This window comes from Mangifera indica, chromosome 8 (genome assembly GCF_011075055.1).
Source record: "Mangifera indica cultivar Alphonso chromosome 8, CATAS_Mindica_2.1, whole genome shotgun sequence".
In the NCBI taxonomy this organism is placed as follows: Eukaryota; Viridiplantae; Streptophyta; class Magnoliopsida; order Sapindales; family Anacardiaceae; genus Mangifera; species Mangifera indica.
The window spans coordinates 13920029-13939320 of record NC_058144.1 but is presented as its reverse complement, the minus strand read 5'-3'; the positions used below and the strand labels follow the sequence as shown (position 1 = coordinate 13939320).

At 33.6% G+C, this 19292-nt stretch overlaps 2 protein-coding genes across 4 annotated transcripts; both read left to right on the top strand.

Annotated features, from left to right (window-relative positions):
• Positions 1 to 1405: 1405 nt before the first annotated feature.
• Positions 1406 to 6704, top strand: LOC123223268 (F-box/kelch-repeat protein SKIP30-like). 3 transcript variants are annotated; one of them, XM_044646407.1, is made up of 3 exons: positions 1406 to 1654; positions 2449 to 2553; positions 5243 to 6704. In XM_044646407.1, exon 3 carries the CDS (start codon positions 5324 to 5326, stop codon positions 6359 to 6361), a length of 1038 nt encoding a protein of 345 aa, XP_044502342.1. In that variant the 5' UTR covers positions 1406 to 1654; positions 2449 to 2553; positions 5243 to 5323; the 3' UTR covers positions 6362 to 6704. The 3 variants fall into 3 exon arrangements, with proteins under 3 accessions (XP_044502342.1, XP_044502340.1, XP_044502341.1); XM_044646405.1 differs by lacking the exon at positions 2449 to 2553 and having other exon boundaries at positions 1408 to 1654; XM_044646406.1 differs by lacking the exons at positions 1406 to 1654; positions 2449 to 2553 and adding an exon at positions 1661 to 1801.
• A 74-nt stretch (positions 6705 to 6778) lies between these two features.
• Positions 6779 to 10839, top strand: LOC123223267 (tRNA (guanine-N(7)-)-methyltransferase non-catalytic subunit wdr4). Its single transcript, XM_044646404.1, has 10 exons — positions 6779 to 7058; positions 7338 to 7502; positions 7908 to 8088; positions 8596 to 8652; positions 8735 to 8805; positions 9089 to 9167; positions 9266 to 9325; positions 9630 to 9730; positions 9838 to 9898; positions 10277 to 10839. The coding sequence occupies exons 1-10, from the start codon at positions 6925 to 6927 to the stop codon at positions 10664 to 10666; spliced, it is 1299 nt and encodes a 432-aa protein (XP_044502339.1). The 5' UTR covers positions 6779 to 6924; the 3' UTR covers positions 10667 to 10839.
• The last annotated feature ends 8453 nt before the right edge of the window (positions 10840 to 19292 follow it).

The window sequence follows — 19292 nt, the reverse complement described above, 5'->3', positions numbered from 1 at the left end:
AATTTTCCCACGAAAAGAGAAATCACAAACTCACGTCCTCTAATTTTTTTTAATTTAAAGTTTCACTTGTAAATATAATTCTATTGAAAATTTTAGTTAAATTAAAAGTTAAATTGTTATTTAACAAAAAATTTTAAAAACTTAAAATTTTATTACATATTTTCTTCTTAGTTTAAAAATCTAATAAATTTTACTCCACTTAAAATTTGAAAAATCAAAATTTTCTTATAAAGTTTTGAAACGGTCACCAAAGATGATGAAGTTTATCATTTCCAATCACATTGACTCTCTCTCCTAGCTTATTTCTCTCTCTCGAGCAAACCCACCCTCCAGCTAAATTGATTTCCTCCAACAAAGATGATTGAAGGAAATTAGTTCAGTCGAAGGGTGGGTTTGCTTGGGAGGGAGAGCCAACATGACTGAAGATAGCTTTCAAAATCTTAGAGTTTGAGATTACATCTAACCTTGATTTTTGGTTATTTAAAAATGCTTACAGTTGTATAATGCTTGCTGTGGTTTCAGATTTTGTTATAGATACTGTTACGCCTCCTCCACATTGGTTAAACAAACAAAGTTTATTGGGAGGGTCCTCGTGTATGTACTGTACTGTGAGTGTTTGATTTATTCAACATGGGAATTTCTCATCACTACTGGCATCCATTGGATTGGAGCAAGTGGAAGGGTCGTCCGGTTCATTTGTCTTTTGGCCAGCAGTCAAGCCTTAACACAAGGCAAAAACTGATAGGAGATTCTTCAATTCTGTCATACGAAATCAATTTAAGACTTGTCAATGAGACTCATATAATTATTATTTTTCTTCCTGAAGAGCTGTTTCATCCCCTTGCCTTCTGCAAAATATGAATTCCTCTAGAAATTGCTTAAGAGAAGTCCAACAGAGACGAGCTTGAACATTACCTTTCTTAATGACTATTTTAAAACTTTATATACTCTCTTTCCTTATATTTTACCCTTTATATCTTCTTCTTCTTCTTCTTCTTCTTCTTCTCTCTATTGAAATTATTTGGCCTGCCTTCTTGTTACAATTGAATACCACCGTGATATCTATATACTGATTGTATTATTCAATATTATTAAACATTAAATATCTTTTATCACCAAGTTTTCCTCTTTTATTTGTCAGGTAATTTGTGTATAAAAATTGTAGTTATTTTTTCTATCTTTATGTCATAAAATGTTATATTTTTTCAGTAATTTTAACATACCTTCCTTCATGTATAAAATCTAAATCTCATCATCTAATTCCAAAGCCACGGCCCACGGTGGGGGGTTCATGTGTCCCCGTCGAAGAAGAGTAGTGGCATCAGCCGAAACGACAACGTATCGTCCTAGTAAGAAGATAAGAACCAAGGTGAAGTAAACTCCTTTTATAAAAGCACGTGCAAACTACGTGGGAAGGAAGAAAGTGGAAAAACCAAAAAAAAAAAAAAAAGAAGGGAAAGATAATCACGAAAGTGCCATTTTGCAGCCGGACCTGAGGTGCATGAAGCGACCAGGATTGGAATATCTTCCATGTCCATTCTGAGGATTGGAATATCCCCCATGCCCATTCTGTTTGTTTTAGGTTAAACACAATACACAAAGCCCCAAGCTTATCGTCATCGTCATCAATACCACCACCAACAACAACAAGAAGGTGAATTTTTATTTTCTTTGTAAAGTCAATAGGTTCCTAACTCTGAAACCGAACCACCAACTCTTTCTTTCTATTCGTTTTTCAATTTCCCATTTCTTAATTACGGAGCCCCAGGACTCGTGTTTTCTACCGCCTCTATTCTTATAGGCAATTTTTTTAAGTTAATTTGCTTTGTTAATTTTAGCCTTATACTTTTTTGTCTGAATTAGTTGAAATTTTGATTTGTTGAGTGTCTTCTATTTGTATGTTCAATTACGAGTGAAATTTATGCGGACAATGGATGGCATGGAGGGTTTTATTGTATCTTTCTGTGGGCATCAATTTCCAATTCAATTGAAAGCTTTGTGTCTGTTGATTCGTTTGCTAATAATTGAATTTTGGTGAAGCGTTTCGCGTTGTGATTTTTGATTGATTTTGATTTTTGGAAGCTAAAGGGATCATGGGTCAGTGCTGATTTAGTTAAATTTTGTGGAGAAAAGTTATAACATTCTTGTCTTTACAAATTATGCATTTGTGCAGAGTCATTTTTGTCAAATCACCAGTGGAAAAGTTGCATGTGGAGAATTTATTTCAAAACAAACTTTTTCGGTTGTAAATGTGTGTGCTTGGACTTCATCTTGTAACTTCTGTGCTTTAATGTTGTCTTATGCTTGTCATTCGCAGTTGTTTTTTGAACCGAGATTCAGACCGGAACTTTGAACCATTAGTTCTAATCTCAATTTTCCTTGCCTTTTAATAAGTTTTGTGTTGATTTTCCAACAAATAATATGAGATCATATGGAGTAATTTTGGAGGGATTGTACTGACTGAGAGAAGATATCCAGAAAAAAGGAAAAAGAATGTAAAGAAATGAGTTTTTTTGGGTTTGAGCAGCTATAGTTTCTTTAGTGTACTTTCAGGTGGGTATGCTGAGTTACATGTTAGCCAACCTTGGCTAACAACTCTTTTCTTGACATAGAACTGTTAGGTTATAGAGGCCCTTCCCAGAGGTTTCATGAAACTTAAATTTGATTGGATCTTTCGGGTTAGTCTAATGTTTTGAAGCATGGAAAACTTCTTGTTAGCATGTGATTTTTTTATTAAGAAAGGGTTTATGAAGAATGTGGTACCAATTCCAAAGCTCTAGGTTAGAAAGATTTTAGCAAAGACGCTATTAATGGAGTTAAAGCCTTAGAATTTTCCCTTGAAAATAGTACCATATGGGGTTTGTATTTTTTATTTTACTTGGAACCTTATTCCATATAAGCTTTGCGAATTATAGTTTACTCAAATTTCAGATACGTGTGTAATCCGAATGTTTCATAAATTTGAGGCCAAGAATGCTAAGACTAGAGACTTATTCTTATATGTAAATGGCGTATTAATGTTGAATCGGAAGTCTCAATATCAGTATCAAATGCCTTAATTCTTTTGTTAGAAGCAGGGTTGGACTCGAGCCGAGCCAGCTCGAGCTCGGCTCGGTCGAGCCCGAAATGAGCTGGGCTTGGCCGAGCTCGATCGAGCTCGAGCTGGCTCGATAGATTTTTTTTAAAAAAATTTTTATACAAAATGATGTCTTTTTGACCAATATATATTAAAAACGATGTTGTTTTGATAACGAAAAACGAGCCAAGCCGAACTCGAGCCCGAAACGAGCCGGCCTTAGCCGAGCTCGAGCCGAACTCGAGCGCCCATATATGAACCGAGCCGAGCTCGGCTTGGCTCGAATCCAGCCCTAGTTAGAAGTAATAACCATCTATAATTTTAGAATTTTGGTTACTTTAGGTTCATAAATGGCAAGATCTGATCTAGCCTATGACTTTACCAGTTTGGTGCAATTTGAGTGTTCTTTCTTTGTTTACCAGTATTCTTTTTCCTTCTTTCATTATAATTTTTATTCACTGAATATGTATGCTTAATCTGCTTGGTAAGATTAATTTTAGCTGTTTTTAACCAGCTTGTAGGCCTTATCTTGGTGATGCCGTAGTCTAGGTGAATGTAGAAAATTAAAGTTCCTTTGAATCTGAAATATTTAATTAAACTGATTGGGAGGCTTTCCACGCTGTATTTTGGTATGAAAGAATATACTGCATATGATGAGCCATTGTGATAGAAAGAAAATAGAATGTGCCTATCCATATTCTTGCTACTTTCTAAGGGTAAAACAATTATTATATTTAGTTCCTTTTTGGTTTTATGGAGAATGATGAGATGCTATAAGTTCATGTTACTTATAATGTTATCTCGATATATACCTTGTATGGCTTTAACTTCCATTATAACGCATCAGATTTTAGTTGTGGTCTTTGTTTTATATTTGAACAATACATTTAGCATTTAAAGGTTTATACTAATATTACCAACAATGTGCTCCCACTTGGAAGATTCTGTAATAACCTGAAGTCTGATTATTGATCAAGAATATGGGAGTCTTGAGCAGTAGAATTTGGTACTGTTTCTTACTTCAAATTTAGGGTTTGAAGGTCTGTCTCTTTTCAGATCCAATTGGCCCAGTTATTGATTGGCTCTTGGTGTTTGTAATAATATGTTTCTTTATGTGCAGTAGGCACCCTAAAGTTATCAATGTGGTATTTCTTGTGCTTGAAACTTTGTGAACTAGACTCTACAATAAGTTTTATTAACCTCCTTTCTGCCAGTTTTCTGATGCTATGTTGCCCATGATCTTTATATTCTCACCATGAAGTGTAGATAGAATTGAATGAAATTTTGCTGTTTTCTCATATGCGAGTGTGAGAGCTTGTTAGCGAGTTGTGAGAGGGTGAGTTGCATTGTGAGAGCTAAGGCTTTTATGTAATTTATCAGCAAACTCTTTCCTTTTTCATGTTAATAAATAGGTTGAGACGATTGTTCCTGTAAATTGTTATTGTGTTCTATACTGTCCTTGTGTTATATTGCTTGCTTGTTGGATATTCTTGCTTGGTGGGCTTTCAGTTGGCTGGCTAAGTGCAATTTCTTGCACACTAAAGTTGCCAAATGCTGCCTGATTGGTGCCCAGCTCACCAAAACATTGTGCTTACACCCAAAGCACGTCTCCGAGTCGCTTCCGCACCTACAAAAGCTTTGCCATGCCTACCCCAAGACACAGCTCGCATCTGCACGGGCTCGTATCAAGTTTTTTTATGCTAACAAACCCATTTTGTTGGATTTGAAGAACTTGCGACATTTAAATCATGCATTAAAAAAAAATCACAATTTTGGAGTTAATTCATCTGGCTTAAATTTGGATTTTGAAACTTTATTGAAATTTGAAAACTGGAATTCTAAATTTTGATTTAATCACTTGTTCTTGTAACATAAACATGTGAATTAATAAGAATAAAAAATAATAAAGTAATGAGGCTTTATCCTCAAATCTGCTTCCTTCTTAATTTCTAGTTTAACTTTCTTTATAGATGGTTGAGACTGGACTTTCTTTACTATAATTTGGAAGGATTTGTTCTCTCTTAAACGTGGTCTATGCCATTTTAAATAAATGCTGTGAAATTCAATTTTTGTCAGTATTCAAGGATACCTTGAGTAATATTATGATTTTAAATATTGATAACTGCTAATCGGATCTCTCATAGCTTGGTATTTTCTATGTTTCAGGTTGTGTTTGTGAATGCTATCATCGGTATAGTAGCAAATCTTTGGTGAAGATTGTATGAAACAAATGAAATTTTGACTATTATGTCTGAACTTATTGAAGGTATTCCAGACGCTGTTGCCTTTAGGTGCCTTGCTAGGGTTCCCTTCTACCTCCATCCTAAATTGGAACTTGTTTCTCGTTCCTGGAGAGCAGCCATTCGTAGCCAGGAACTGTTTAAGGCACGGCAGGAAGTTGGTTCCTCAGAGGAGCTTCTATGTGTGTGTGCATTTGACCCTGAGAATTTATGGCAGCTTTATGACCCTCGAGGAGACCTCTGGATTACTCTCCCTGTTCTTCCCTCAAAAATCAGGCAACTTGCACACTTTGGTGCTGTCTCGGCAGCTGGGAAATTGTTTGTGCTAGGTGGTGGCAGTGATGCTGTCGATCCATTGACTGGAGATCAAGATGGGAGCTTTGCCACAAATGAAGTCTGGTCATATGACCCTGTAGTAAGACAGTGGGCCCAATGTGCCTCCATGCTTGTGCCTCGTGCTATGTTTGCATGTTGTGCATTGAATGGAAAGATTGTTGTAGCAGGTGGTTTCACCAGCTGTCGAAAATCAATTTCTCAAGCAGAATTATATGATCCAGATAAGGATATCTGGGTCCAAATTCCTGATCTCCATCGAACTCATAATTCAGCATGCACTGGGCTAGTCCATGGAGGAAAGATGCATGTCTTGCACAAGGGCTTGTCAACAGTGCAAGTGTTAGACCCCGTGGGTCTGGGTTGGACAGTTGAAGATTATGGTTGGCTCCAAGGTCCAATGGCAGTTGTTCAGGGCTGTATCTATGTCATGAGCCATGGACTTATTTGCAAGCAGGAAGGGGATTTGAGAAAGGTAGTGGTTTTGGCATCTGAGTTTCGAAGGAGAATTGGGTTTGCAATGACAGGGATGGGCGGTGACATTTATGTAATTGGTGGGGTGATTGACCCTGATCATTGGAATTGGGATATCAATCCAATGTCCAATGTTGATGTCCTGACAGTCGGGGCTGAGAGACCAACCTGGCGCCAGGCAGCTCCAATGACAAAATGTCGTGGAACAATTCTTGGATGTACCCAGCTAAAAATTTAGTTTATGTTCTCTATTCTAATTGTTGCTTTGTTGTGAAAATTTGTACTTTTGTTGAGGCATTCGTACATCTTGTTGGATATGAGAAATGAAGATATTGCTGGAAGCCCTGTTTTGTCTGTTGTAAAGCCATAATATTTGGCCTTAGTTTTTACTCCTGTTTAGAGGGCCAAAACTGAAGGTTTTTATCAATTCGATTGGCAACAAAATGAGTGGTACATGTAATTTTATGTAGTTGCGGCATAAAAAAATATTGTACTTTTTCTGTATTGGGTATTTCAACATAAGAACAAGCTTCTTGTATTCTTGTTCATCTCTTGTTGGTATATAGTTATTTATTTGTTGATGCCTTGAGACATCAGAGAGCAAATTCGCATATTTCAGATTTCCAAGAATTTGATATGAATCAGAAAAAGAAATGGTGGCTGGGCTTATTTAACTCCAGAGGCCCATTGAGCATAACATAGAGTTTCTCTTTGAAGAACAAGGGCCTAATGTGACGGAGCTATTAAACCACCAAAACCCTAAAATCGAGTCCGTTGGCTTCGCCTGGGACGAAGAAGAAAATGGAGGAAACTCAAACGGAAGAGGCAACAAACAGCAACGACGTTGAGGTAGCTCCCGCCCTCATTTCTGTTCACCCCAATCAGAATTCTATTGCCGTTGCTGTCGGGTCGGACCTACGCGTCTACAATCTCCTGTAAACCATCTCCCTGTTCTTGGTTGCTCTTTTTCTTTTGATTACTACTCATTAACTATCGGGTTATTGAATTTTCTGGTGGATTCAATATCCAGCTTAGCCAAATAGTTGCGTTATGATAACTTCTGCTGATGTTTGAATTTAGGAAAACTTGATGAGATACTTGTATACGTAAAAAGTCTGAATGTTTTTGGGAACAAAGTATATAATTAATGATAAGACATTTCGCTTTTTCTTGGTGTAACTTGACTTCATTTTTATGGCTTTGGTTTTTGACAGTGGGGATTGTGCAGTTTCTTTGCTGGATGATTCTAGTGGACCTTCTCATAAGGAATCTATCAGAGCTATTCGATATGGAGCTGATGGGAAGCTCTTTGTGTCTGCCGGTGATGACAAAATTGTCAAGATATGGTCGGCTGAGTCTTGGAAATGTATTAGTTCTGTGTAAGTGCTTTGAGCCCACATGAAGATTTGTTAGGTTTAAAGATTTTTGAGAACTTGATGGACTAAGTTTTTGAACTGGAAGTTCATGCATGAATAAAGCAGAAGGCCTGTAACCCCCATTCTACAAATTTAAGGTTTTATGTCTGTGGATTGCTGTAGTACATTGATTGCCTGAAAAAGTTTTATTTGTTCCTTGGTATAGTAATTGTCCTCTAAAGTGGGTTCTTAGGGTGCTGTGTAGCATTTTGCTTAGAGTAGTTGCCTGCAAAAGACCCATTCGCCTGTCACTTAATCATTCAAGATTCTTATCATTGCACCACTTATTAATCCCATTTAATTATGGTTCAACTTTATGTCTGATGGAAGTTATACAATGGAAGATTGATTAATAATTGTGTGTAACAGGTGCTCTGAGAAGAGAGTGACTGCAGTTGCCGTTAGCAAAGATGGTCAGTATGTTTGTTTTGCTGACAAATTTGGAGTGGTTTGGGTTGTGGATCTGCATGGGCATGATGACATTCAAGCATTAGTCAATAAGAAGGCAACGCCATTGCTTGCTCACTATTGTAGTATAATTACTAGTCTGGTGAGTCATTGTTATGTTTGTTCTTTTTCACTGCAAATATGATTTTGGGGTTGTGTCTAGGCATCTTCAATAAATTTTGCTAAGTGAACCTAATTTTCCAATTTTCCTTAAACATGGTGATGGAATTTTCTTTGGAAACTCATGCAAGCCTAGGCTTTAGTGCTTCAGTCTTAGTAGTTTGTGGGTCTTTTATGAAATTTTGTTTGGGAGTACAGAAACATTGATGACTGCCTTTGTTTTTTACCTATTTTCGATGAAAAAACAGATCATTAGAAATTTTTTTTGGTTCCTTTTCACCACCCTGTTTTCCTTATTTACTTTTGAGAAACCTGTTTGGATGGGGCTTCCCCTGCATTCATGTGAGTAGTTTTCTTTATATATTTTTTCATTTCCCAAACTCTTCTTGCCCTTTCTGTTCGGGTGGGGTAGTTGTTAGTTGTTGCAGTCTTGTTGCCTACATGATTATCACTAATATGCTGGTTCATTTCTGAATTGAATTTTTTTCAGGAATTTTCTCCAGATGGACGGTTTGTTGTTAGTGCTGATAGAGATTTCAAGATTCGTGTAAATTGTCTTAGCCCATTGAACGGTATAAATAGTTAGCCTGTCTCTGCACTTCTTTTACATGTATCAATTTTTGTGACAGGTTACTTTGTTCCCCAAAAAGCCTTTAGATGGAGCCCATGACATACAGAGCTTTTGCCTTGGCCATACAGAGTGAGTGAGATTTGCTGATCTGTTGTTTTCTTTGAGTTGATTTAATATTCATGGGCACTACTTGTGCCCTGAAGCTTGCAGATGGAAAAAATGTCTTTCAAAATGATACTTTGGGAGTGAATTGATTGCATCTTGTGCAGCTTCTGAAATGCATCAAACATGAGGCATACTTAGCTTCGAATTGACCATGTGAATTGCATGGATTACTTTATATCTAAATATATGTGGATAATAATTTCTATTGCTAAGGTTAATATGCTCACTTTGATGTGTCTATTGACAGGTTTGTGTCATGTCTTGCCTTTATTTGCACTGTGGACTACCCACAATGGTTTCTTGTTTCTGGAAGTGGTGATTCAACTGTGAGTATCAATAAGCTGACAGTTATCATGTTGTTTATGTTCTTTTTTGTATTGAGGTACAAGTGTATGGTAACAATTTATGTACATTGCTTATGCAGGTTCGTTTGTGGGATATTACATCAGGATCTCTCCTTGATACTTGTGAAGTTGGAATTAAGGTATCTGACTTGTAAAATTTTCCCTGAAGTTGTAGATGAAAGCTGTCTTCCCTTGATGTTTCTGAAATTTTTCTTGTTAATTCGGAGGGCATGTGAAACTATAATTTTTAATTCACTTACTGTGCATATTCACAGAATATTAAATATTTCCTGAGAAAATATATTCCCTATTGTATCAGTGAACATTGTGTTCAACAACACCGGAAGTAGGTAGTGTCTTGGTATCAGAGGTCAGGTGAAAGTCAGTGATTAACAGAATATTGCTTTTCACTTACTTGGTTTCATTTGTAATTGCTTCATGAAGGCAGGACATTTAGAGTCTGATGGAAATGATGAGGGTCGTTCTACTGTAACTGGTCTATGCACAATCCAGGATAGTCTGCTTGTTGCTGTGGCTATTCAGAGGCAAGTTTTTGTCTGTTAGTTTTCTGTGCACTACTTTTGCTTTCTGGAACTATTACTGTCTGTTTGTAATTTTAATACTTCATACATGTATATATTGCTTCATTCAGCTTGCCAGGAATAATGTTATTGAGCTGCAACGTTTCTGCTCGAACACTTTCTATTGCCAAGGTAAAAATTCAAACTACAGTAGTAATGAAACTCCTCAAAATAACAGAAGCAATTAAACTAGCTATGTGTCTGATGGATGAATTGTTTCATTTATTACTTGAAAATGCTAATTATTCATACATTGGCCTGTTAATTTAGCCACTCTGCTATGTTTTTACATGCATGGGTCAAATCTAGAATGAGATATTAGCTACTAGTTGACATGAGTGTGGGTATTCCTCAAAGCCTATATGAATAGGTTTTTTCATTTTTTGATGATGAGCTTCTGCAATAATATAGTAGGAAGTTGTAGATTATCAGAGGTTAAGTTTACGATATTTGTATTCTGAATCAGAAATAATTGCAGTTTACTGTTCTCAAATATCAAGATTCTTGCAGATAGTTTCCATCAAGGGAGAGAACGTCATTCCTACAAGCTTGGGGAGTAGTTCATCTGCAGGATTATTGTGGATGGTGACTGGCGTCTCAAACTTACCTGGTTTTGATTGTTCTTCTCTGTCCCGAGTGAAGGTCATTGCAGGTTTGAACAAGAAATCTCCTGATTCTGTTGAGGATGAGCCTACTGTTTTAGAAGATAATGACATACCTGGAGGAATGGAACTGCTGAAGAAGTTACAAGGAAGTGTTTCTGTGGAAGAGAAGGTCTTTCTGGCAGCTGCTGAAGCTTTAAAAACAGCAATGTGTAATTTGTTGATCAAAAAGCAGTATTCTTCAGAGAAACGCGAATTCAGAAAGAGAACACGAAATGATAGAAAAATCAAACAATAATTTTGTAGGGATCCGATATCTGAAGCTCAAGCTATTGCTCGGATAAAGTTTTGTAATGTTAGTTGTGGCCTTTAGTAAGAAAATGAGTATTGTGACATCTTATAATACTGGCGGCAAGGTTTGACGCTTGGTATTTGATGAATCAGAATCACCACAACCATTTCAGATTTTTATTTATCCTTATAAGCAATGATGTTGAAATTGAGAGAATATTATAAAGAAAATGATAGAATTACTCTTAATGAGAATTTATGTATGAGTTAAACAAACTGAAGCATGATTATCTTTCTGGATTCATGTGTTTAGTTATGTGGTGAAAAGCTGAAGATTCTGAAATTAGCTGCTATTGAATTAAACTCACCTGAAAACTTTTATTCCATGGAGAGATTCCATGGTCAAATTTCAGGTAACAAGGAATATAGCATGATGTTTAAGTGTCTATGATTTGAATAAATAATGTCATAAAAAGAAAAAAAAATTGCTTAATTCACACTACCATAATTGTCTATGATATTGGGTTTGACTATGAGCAATCGCCATGTAAAAGGTACACTCAAGCAGTCATTTCTGAACATGACTCTTGGCTTTCAAGTACATTTAGAAGTTTATATATATATATATTGATACTCAACCAGCCATATGTATATTTTATGTTTGAACTGGTGAATATTAATAAATATAAATAAATTAATAAATTAAATATAATTATATAAATTTTAAATTAAAAATAAAATAAATAATTAGATTATTTAATTATATAATAATATATCACTTTAATTATTCTTGTGTGTATATATATAAAATATTATACCCATTAAAAACAAACTCGCTAAATGTATTATTTAATGTAACCTTTTTTGTTCTCCACTTATTAGAAACTACTCAAGTAAGTAACACAACACACCAAGTTTTATCAGTGAATTTTAATAACATAAGGGTTTTGGATAAGTAGTTTTGGTCTAAGAATAATTATTTTTATATTCATAAAAAATATAAAAAAAATGATTAACCTTTAAATTAAAACTGTCAATTATTTAGCAACAAATATGAGTGATTTATTCAAAATATCTTTTTTCCCTCCTAGAATCATTATAAATGTAACTCACAAGAACCACAAAATTAAAAGATAAGTCTTCCAAATACAAAGTGGGAATGTTATAAACCCCTTTCTTCTTATTCACTTTTTATATTTACTCATTAAAAACCAAGATAAACAAATATATATTTGTGGGATATCTATATCACAATTACTTTCTTCCTTCTTTAATCCCTCAAATATCAATCTAATGATTCTAATCTTATATTCAATTAACTTAAAATTATTATTTTTTAAAATATTTTATATATAAATAATAACTACAAATATAGGTACAAATGTTGACACGTTATCATACAATTAAATAATTTTGAATTATAATTAAAATATTATTCAATCATATAATAACATATCAACATGTATATCTATACAATTTTTTTTTTAGTGATTAAAGAAATAAAGTGTTGCACCTGATGATAACCCATTAATCATCTAGAAAATGGGCTTCTTAATCAGTAATTAATTAATTAATTAATTATTAAAATTAACATTGAGGCAACACGTTTCCCACTTAATCTCAGGATATGGTAGGTAAGTGGTATTAATCAATAACATTGACATTTTGCATGGATGGTTGAAGTTTTGGTCATTCCACCACAATTGTATTAATCAATAACATTAATTATCAAATTTTGCTTATCATTACCCATCAAGATTTTGCCGCGTTGCACTAAATTACAATTTCAATTATGCATTCTTTTTTTTTAATAATTGGAGTTGAGAGGGACTTGGTTTTCAGGGTGTTAGTGTAAACAAACTCATATGAGCAGATAAGAGTGGGAAATTTTCTATTATATAATATAATACCAACCCTCCTACTTGTACCTAGTGTTTTAATATTACTACTGGATTACTTGGTTGGTATGCTGATGATGGAAGGTTAAAACTGATTTTAGTGATTGGTTAGATTAATCCAAACTTTACTAGTGATGTGAACATCTTTTATTTGAAAATGAGGATGAAGTGACTCAAATCTAAGCACTCGGCCTAGAGAGTTATACACCACTAGACTGAAAATATAAATGATTTAATATTATTAATAAATAAATTTATTATAAAATTTTAATTATATCATATTAATATCACTAGTTTATCCGATCTTTCATCGATAAACTTATCCTTTGATTAGATAAAACTTGATTTGAATGTACAAACATTACTCTTACTCATGGATTCCTATATTTCTTTTTTAATTATTTAACTTTTAATTAAAATTAATTATATATTTTGAACCTAGTGAGGATGGATGGGATATGATGGGTTTCTAACATCCATTTGTACCTTTATTTTATGAGTAATGCAACATATATATAATTTTTGTGTATTGTAAAACACAAAAATTATTTCTCCAAGCCAACCATCCTAGATTCCATTACACTTGAATGTTCTTTACACGTAGTTTGTTCGAGGTTGGGCCATTACACTAGTTATATGAGATTTCACCCTCAAATGTTTGTTTACAATAAGTTTTGTATATCAAATTGCCTTTTTAAGGTCGAGAATACAAGTTATGCACACAAGGTCTCCAAAATGATTACAATTAGAAGCTTTATGAGAGTAAAAGAGAAGAGTAAGAGTATGAATTTTTTCAATATGCTTTCTAACCCTTCTTCAATTGATTTTGGCTGCTTATCTAGGGGAAAATATAACTTGAAATAGAATAGAGCCGTTATCTTTGAAAATTTTCCCTTTAGAAATGAAGAAAGAGGATTTTCTCTTAAAAACAACACATGAATGGCTAGACACCTTTTGAGAACGGTTGGTACCAACAATTTTGGCTTAAGGTTAATCTCAATCAAAGTTCCCAATGGTCGACAATAAATGCTCCTGCTAATAGGTATTGATTAGTACATCTAAATGTACCAATCATTCGTGGCTTTGATGACTCCTTCAAAATTCTAAAAGCGGTAACAAGAAGAGGAATGATTGAATGAGCAACCAATGTCCTAAGCAATTTTCGAATTGTGAACAGGTTGGATGCCTTTGTGAACGGTTTGGACCTTTTCTTTGACTTTGATTCTTTTTTCTTTGACTTTGACTACTTGACTTCAAGGGAACGTGCATAGTAATGAGTTGACATATTGTTCAGTACCCAAATTATGCTTGGAACAAGTTGTATTTCTTATGGAACGGTTGATACAGGCCAAATGGAATTTTTCAAAATTCTAGAAGCGTGAATGGTTTTATGAACAACTGATGCACAGTTTGGCTAACAAGAAGAATTTTGTCTTGTCCAAGTCATTCATGCAAGACTAACTGTTGTTCATCCTTCAGTTCCTGCATTTTCATAATTTGTCTATCTTTGTAATGTTTTAATGCATTCCATGAACTTTGCTAGATATTCTATCTTAGGTTTTTATCATCATCAAAACACCTACGGGCCAACAATTTCTCTGTTTTTGATTAATGACAAAAACTAAGTTGAGATTACAAAGATGTTAAGAAATAAGTTCAAATTTGAAAAATGCTCATTTGGACTCCTTTTATGTAAAAGCATGTAGCTTCCCATTTCTTTTACACAAAATTACCAATTATTTAAAATTTGGCATGTCCATCTTTGTTTTATCTCATACCACTCTCCCTTTTTTTTGTTAACAATAAAAGAATCAACAACCATTATCAACATAATCATCAAAGTATAAGCATGATTCAAGTATAAGCAACATTTATAACTATCATAAGTGTCATCAATAACAATTATCGTCAATATGAAACATTAAAGGAAATATCAAAGCATTTTATAACATGGAAAATTAGAAATCCTAATAAGCATCCAAACACAAACATAAAACTAGCTAACAAGTAAGTGATAAAAGGAAAGTATGAGAAAATGCCTAAAAGTATGCAAAATGAGATGGGATGCATGCATGAAAGAATACTCAATGATATTTCTTTATCGGTGAGCTTGGTTTTTTACAATCTCATCATGCTTTTGTATGATCTAAGCCTAAGTCTGAATGATCTGCTCCTATCTCTGATAGAGTTCATCCTGACACTGAAGAGAGGTTGAGTGATATGCATCCAAGGTTATGATCATAAAACTCATCCCTTTCATTTAGTCCTCTTGTTTGTTCAAATGAGTGTGTATCTCTTCTATACTGAGGTGGAGAGACTGGAAACCCTCTCTAATAAAGCTTATAATGTTCACGAGTTGCCCTTGGGTGGTTCCTTCTTATTCATCTTCAACTTAACGTCTCTTTTCAGTTCTTAAGCTAGAATTTGAAATGTCACTTAATGGACATAAGACAATTCAAAATGATCAACTAGCTTAACTGTAGGTTCAAAAGAAGGAATGTCTTCAGCTAGCTTATCTGCGGGTTTTGGAGGTGGTGCTTGTTCTTCATCATTTTCAATGAATCGGTAACCCTTTTGACCATTTGGCTCAATCATTTTCATCCTCAGTAGGGATTGATTAGTTTATAGGCTTAATCATTCTTGAATTTCAACATATGACCCTATTCCTTGTTATCTAAATTAAATCTCAAATTTTAAGCAATGAATGATATCAGCATTCCAAAGTGAATATGGTACTCCTCATTACAAATGTAGTGGATACAAGCAATTAACCATCTTGTTGTGTCAACGTGAATGTGATTTACCTCATAATACATAAGTGACATGTCTTGAACCATAACTTGCACATTTGATCTATTTCAAGTGTTAAGTGTGTATAAAATGATTCTATGGAGCATTCTAAGAACTGGACTCATCATCTTGGAAGACTTCGAAATATGAGCATTGTAAGTTCCTTGACCAGTAAAGTCACCTTAAGTTATGCTCGATCTGAAATCAGACAGAGCATTTAGAACACCTTCGTGATTACAGTCCAACCATTTGGTAAGCATTTCAAGAGTCACTTTACATTCTCTACCATGCAATTGGAATTCCATAACATAATTTATTAGATTATTTCGAGCATCTGTAGTCATCATCAAAGAACTATAAAACTTGTACACTAAATTCACATACGTGCCCATTTGCATAAAAAATAATCTTTCCTAGCGTATTCTTCTAACTATTTCCATCAGTTCATTAGTAATACCCAATTCAACTAAAATGGGTAAGGAGAGACACCTACCAGTACCTATGGAGCACTAACAAATGGCTTCCAAAGCTTTTGTTTAATCATAATCTAGTACCTGAATGTCATAGTGTATGGTTCCACAATGACTAAAAGAAGCATTTTTCATTCTTAAAGGCATTTTTGAATGTTGATAAGACTTCTATACTAAGATAACTTGCAATTTCTATGCGGAAAATAGAAAAGAAATGACGTGGATGCAAGTGAGTATGTTATTGTATGCTTAAATCAACTTAAAATTCTTTATTTTTAGTTAGAAAATCAATTTTGGCACTAAGGAGAGTGATGAATGATGACGGCTAGGGTTTAGAAATGTTTTGGAATGAGCAAACTAACGATCTGCATTTGATATAATGCCCTTTTAATCAGGTGAATAGTTAGTACTTATTAGGAGCATTGATTGTTACTTAAACAAGATTTTTAAAATATTAAAAAATTGATAAGATGAAAGATCATTACTTAATTAGTAATGGTCATTCCTTAGTTAGAATTGGCTACAAAATTTGAAAATCCAGTTGACTAAATCGATGAATGGGCTGCATGTATGAAAATGGTCATTCATGACCTAAAATGCAGATTTTTCAAAATATTTTGCAATTTTCTAAAGATCAAAACATCTCAAGGTATCAACCTTGGATATTTAGACCTATTTAATACGATTCATTGTCTAGTCAATTATGAACACAAGTTCAAATTGATTCGACTCAAATTCATAAAGTGCATTCATGCAAATGTGTATGAAGATGAAATCTCACTCAATCATTTTCAATAACATACATCAAGATATGTAAATATACCATATAAACAATTAAGATAGTTCATAACATCAACACGATCAAAACATATATCCATGAGAGCATTGGAATGTTAACAAAAGCTAATCAAATATCCAAATTTTGTTGAAGCAAAATCTATCCTTATTAAAAGGCTTAGTGAAAATGTCAACAAGTTGATGGTTAGTATCAATAAATTCAATTCGAATATTAACCTTACTAACATGATCACACAAATAGTGATGTCTAATGTCTATGTGCTTAGTTCTTGAATGCAAAATAAGATTTTTGGAAAGTTGAATGACACTTGTATTATGACAAAAAATTGAAATATTTTTCATTTCAAAACAAAAATCCATAAATTGTTTCATCTATAAAAAGTTGTGTACAATAACTAGCCACAAAAACGTATTCGGCTTTCATGTTAGATGTTGCCATCAAATTTTTCTTTTTTTAAAACTAAAAGACAAACATGTTTCCCAAAAATTGGTAAGTGTCCCTAGTATTTTTCTTATCTATATATCCTTTGAAATCAACATTAAAAAAATGCTTGTAACTAGAATGAAGATCCTTTAAGGTACCACAAACCAATATTTGGAGTTTTTTTTAGGTATCTCAAGAGTCATTTCATGGCATTTAAATGTGATTCCTTAGGATTTGTTTAAAAACATGCACACATGGAAATGCTAAACAAGATGTCGAGCCTAGATACGATTAAATACAACAATGCACTTATCATGTTTCTATATACTTTGGTTTTGACACTTTTACCTCCCTCATCCGCATCTAACATGAGTGAAGTGCTCATGGGAGTATGTTGCTCCTTTGCATCTTGCATATTGAAACTTTTAAGTAGGTACTTGATGTACTTACCTTGGTTGAGCAAAATCTCTTCCTTTGTTTGCTTGATTAAAAGTCTTAAAAAGTAATTTTGCTCCCCTATCATGTTCATTTCAAACTAACCTTGCATCATCTCAGAAAAATATCTACAAAGAGACTAATTAGTAACACCGAAAATGATATCATCAACATAAATTTGAACAATTAAAATGTCTTACATATGCCTTTTTATAAATAAGGCGGTATCCGTCTTTCCTTTTGAAAAACCATTTTCAATTAAGAAATGACTTAGTCTCTCATACCAAGCTCTAGGAGCTTGTTTTAAACTATGTAATGTTTTTCTTAATCTAAACACATAATTTGAAAATTCATGGTTTTTGAAACCAAGAGGTTGTTCAATATAAACCTCTTTTTAAATAAAAGAGTACTTCTAACATTTATTTGAAAAAGTTTGAAATCATAATGACATGTATATGTAAGCAAAATTCCAATTGTTTCTAATCTAGCTACGGGTGCATAAGTTTTGTTGAAAACAATACCTATTTTTTAAGAGTACCTTTGAGGAACTAGTTTTTTCTTGTTTCAAACAACAATACTAAACTCATCCACCTTGTTTTAGTAAACTTGTTTTGTACCATTGGTGGGATGATCAATTGGCCTTGGAACTAGTTCTCGAACATTGTTTCTCTCAAATTGGTCTAATTTCTCTTACATAGTAAACACCAAACTATCATCTTCAAGATCTTCTTCTACCTTCTTGGGCTCTATTTGTGACAATAGTACCACAAATTGGCGTGTGTTCCTCAATGAAGCTTTTATCTTCACTCTTTGGATAGGGTCTCTAATAATCCTTTCTTTTTTCACTTTACCCTTCACCCTTTGATAAGAGATTTCCCTTTGTGTTTTTTGAGGTTGCATGAGCTCATCTTGATTTTTAGCCTTAACTTGATGATCTTCTTTCTTTTTTATTTGATTAGATGAATCCTTGATTTGTAGATCCTCTATAAACTCAATGACTTCATCTTCATTTCTTTTTCCTACACATTTAAAAAATTCATTAAATACCACTTGTATAAATTCTTTAACCATAAGAGTTCTCTTGTTGAAGACTTGATATGCTTTGGAAGTGTTAGAATAACCTAGGAAAATTGTTTCATCCGACTTGACATTAAATTTTCCTAAATTGTCATTACTATTATTTAGAACAAACACTTATAATCAAAGGGACAAAAATATGCAATATTAGGTTTTTTCCTTTTGAATAACTCATAAGAAGTTTTCTTAAGAATTGACCTAATTATGGCCTTATTAATGATATAACAAGAAGTATTTATGGCTTTCCCCTAAAATTACTTAGGCAAGTCATTTTCAGACAACATGATCTTAGCCATTTCTACAAGTATCCCATTCTTTCTCTCAACAACTCAATTTTGTTGAAGTATTCTAAGTGCTGAAAATTTGTGATTAATGTCATATTCATTGCAAAAAGTTTCAAAATCTAAAATTTCAAACTCTTTTCCATAATCGCTTATAATACTTATAATTGCATAACTTACTTGGCTTTGCAATTTCTTAACAAAAGGAATAAATGCATGAAATGCATCACTTTTATTTGCAAGAAGTAAAACCCTTATAAATATAGAAAAATCATCAGCAATTACAAAACAATAATGTTTTTCACCTAGACTTACGGTTCTAAATGGTTTACACATATCTATATGCAAAAGTTGAAGGGGTTTTGAGGTTGAAATACAATTCTTTGGTTTAAAACAAGTCTTTGTTTGTTTGCCTTTCATACAAGCATCATACACATGGTTCTTTTTAAAAACTAATTTA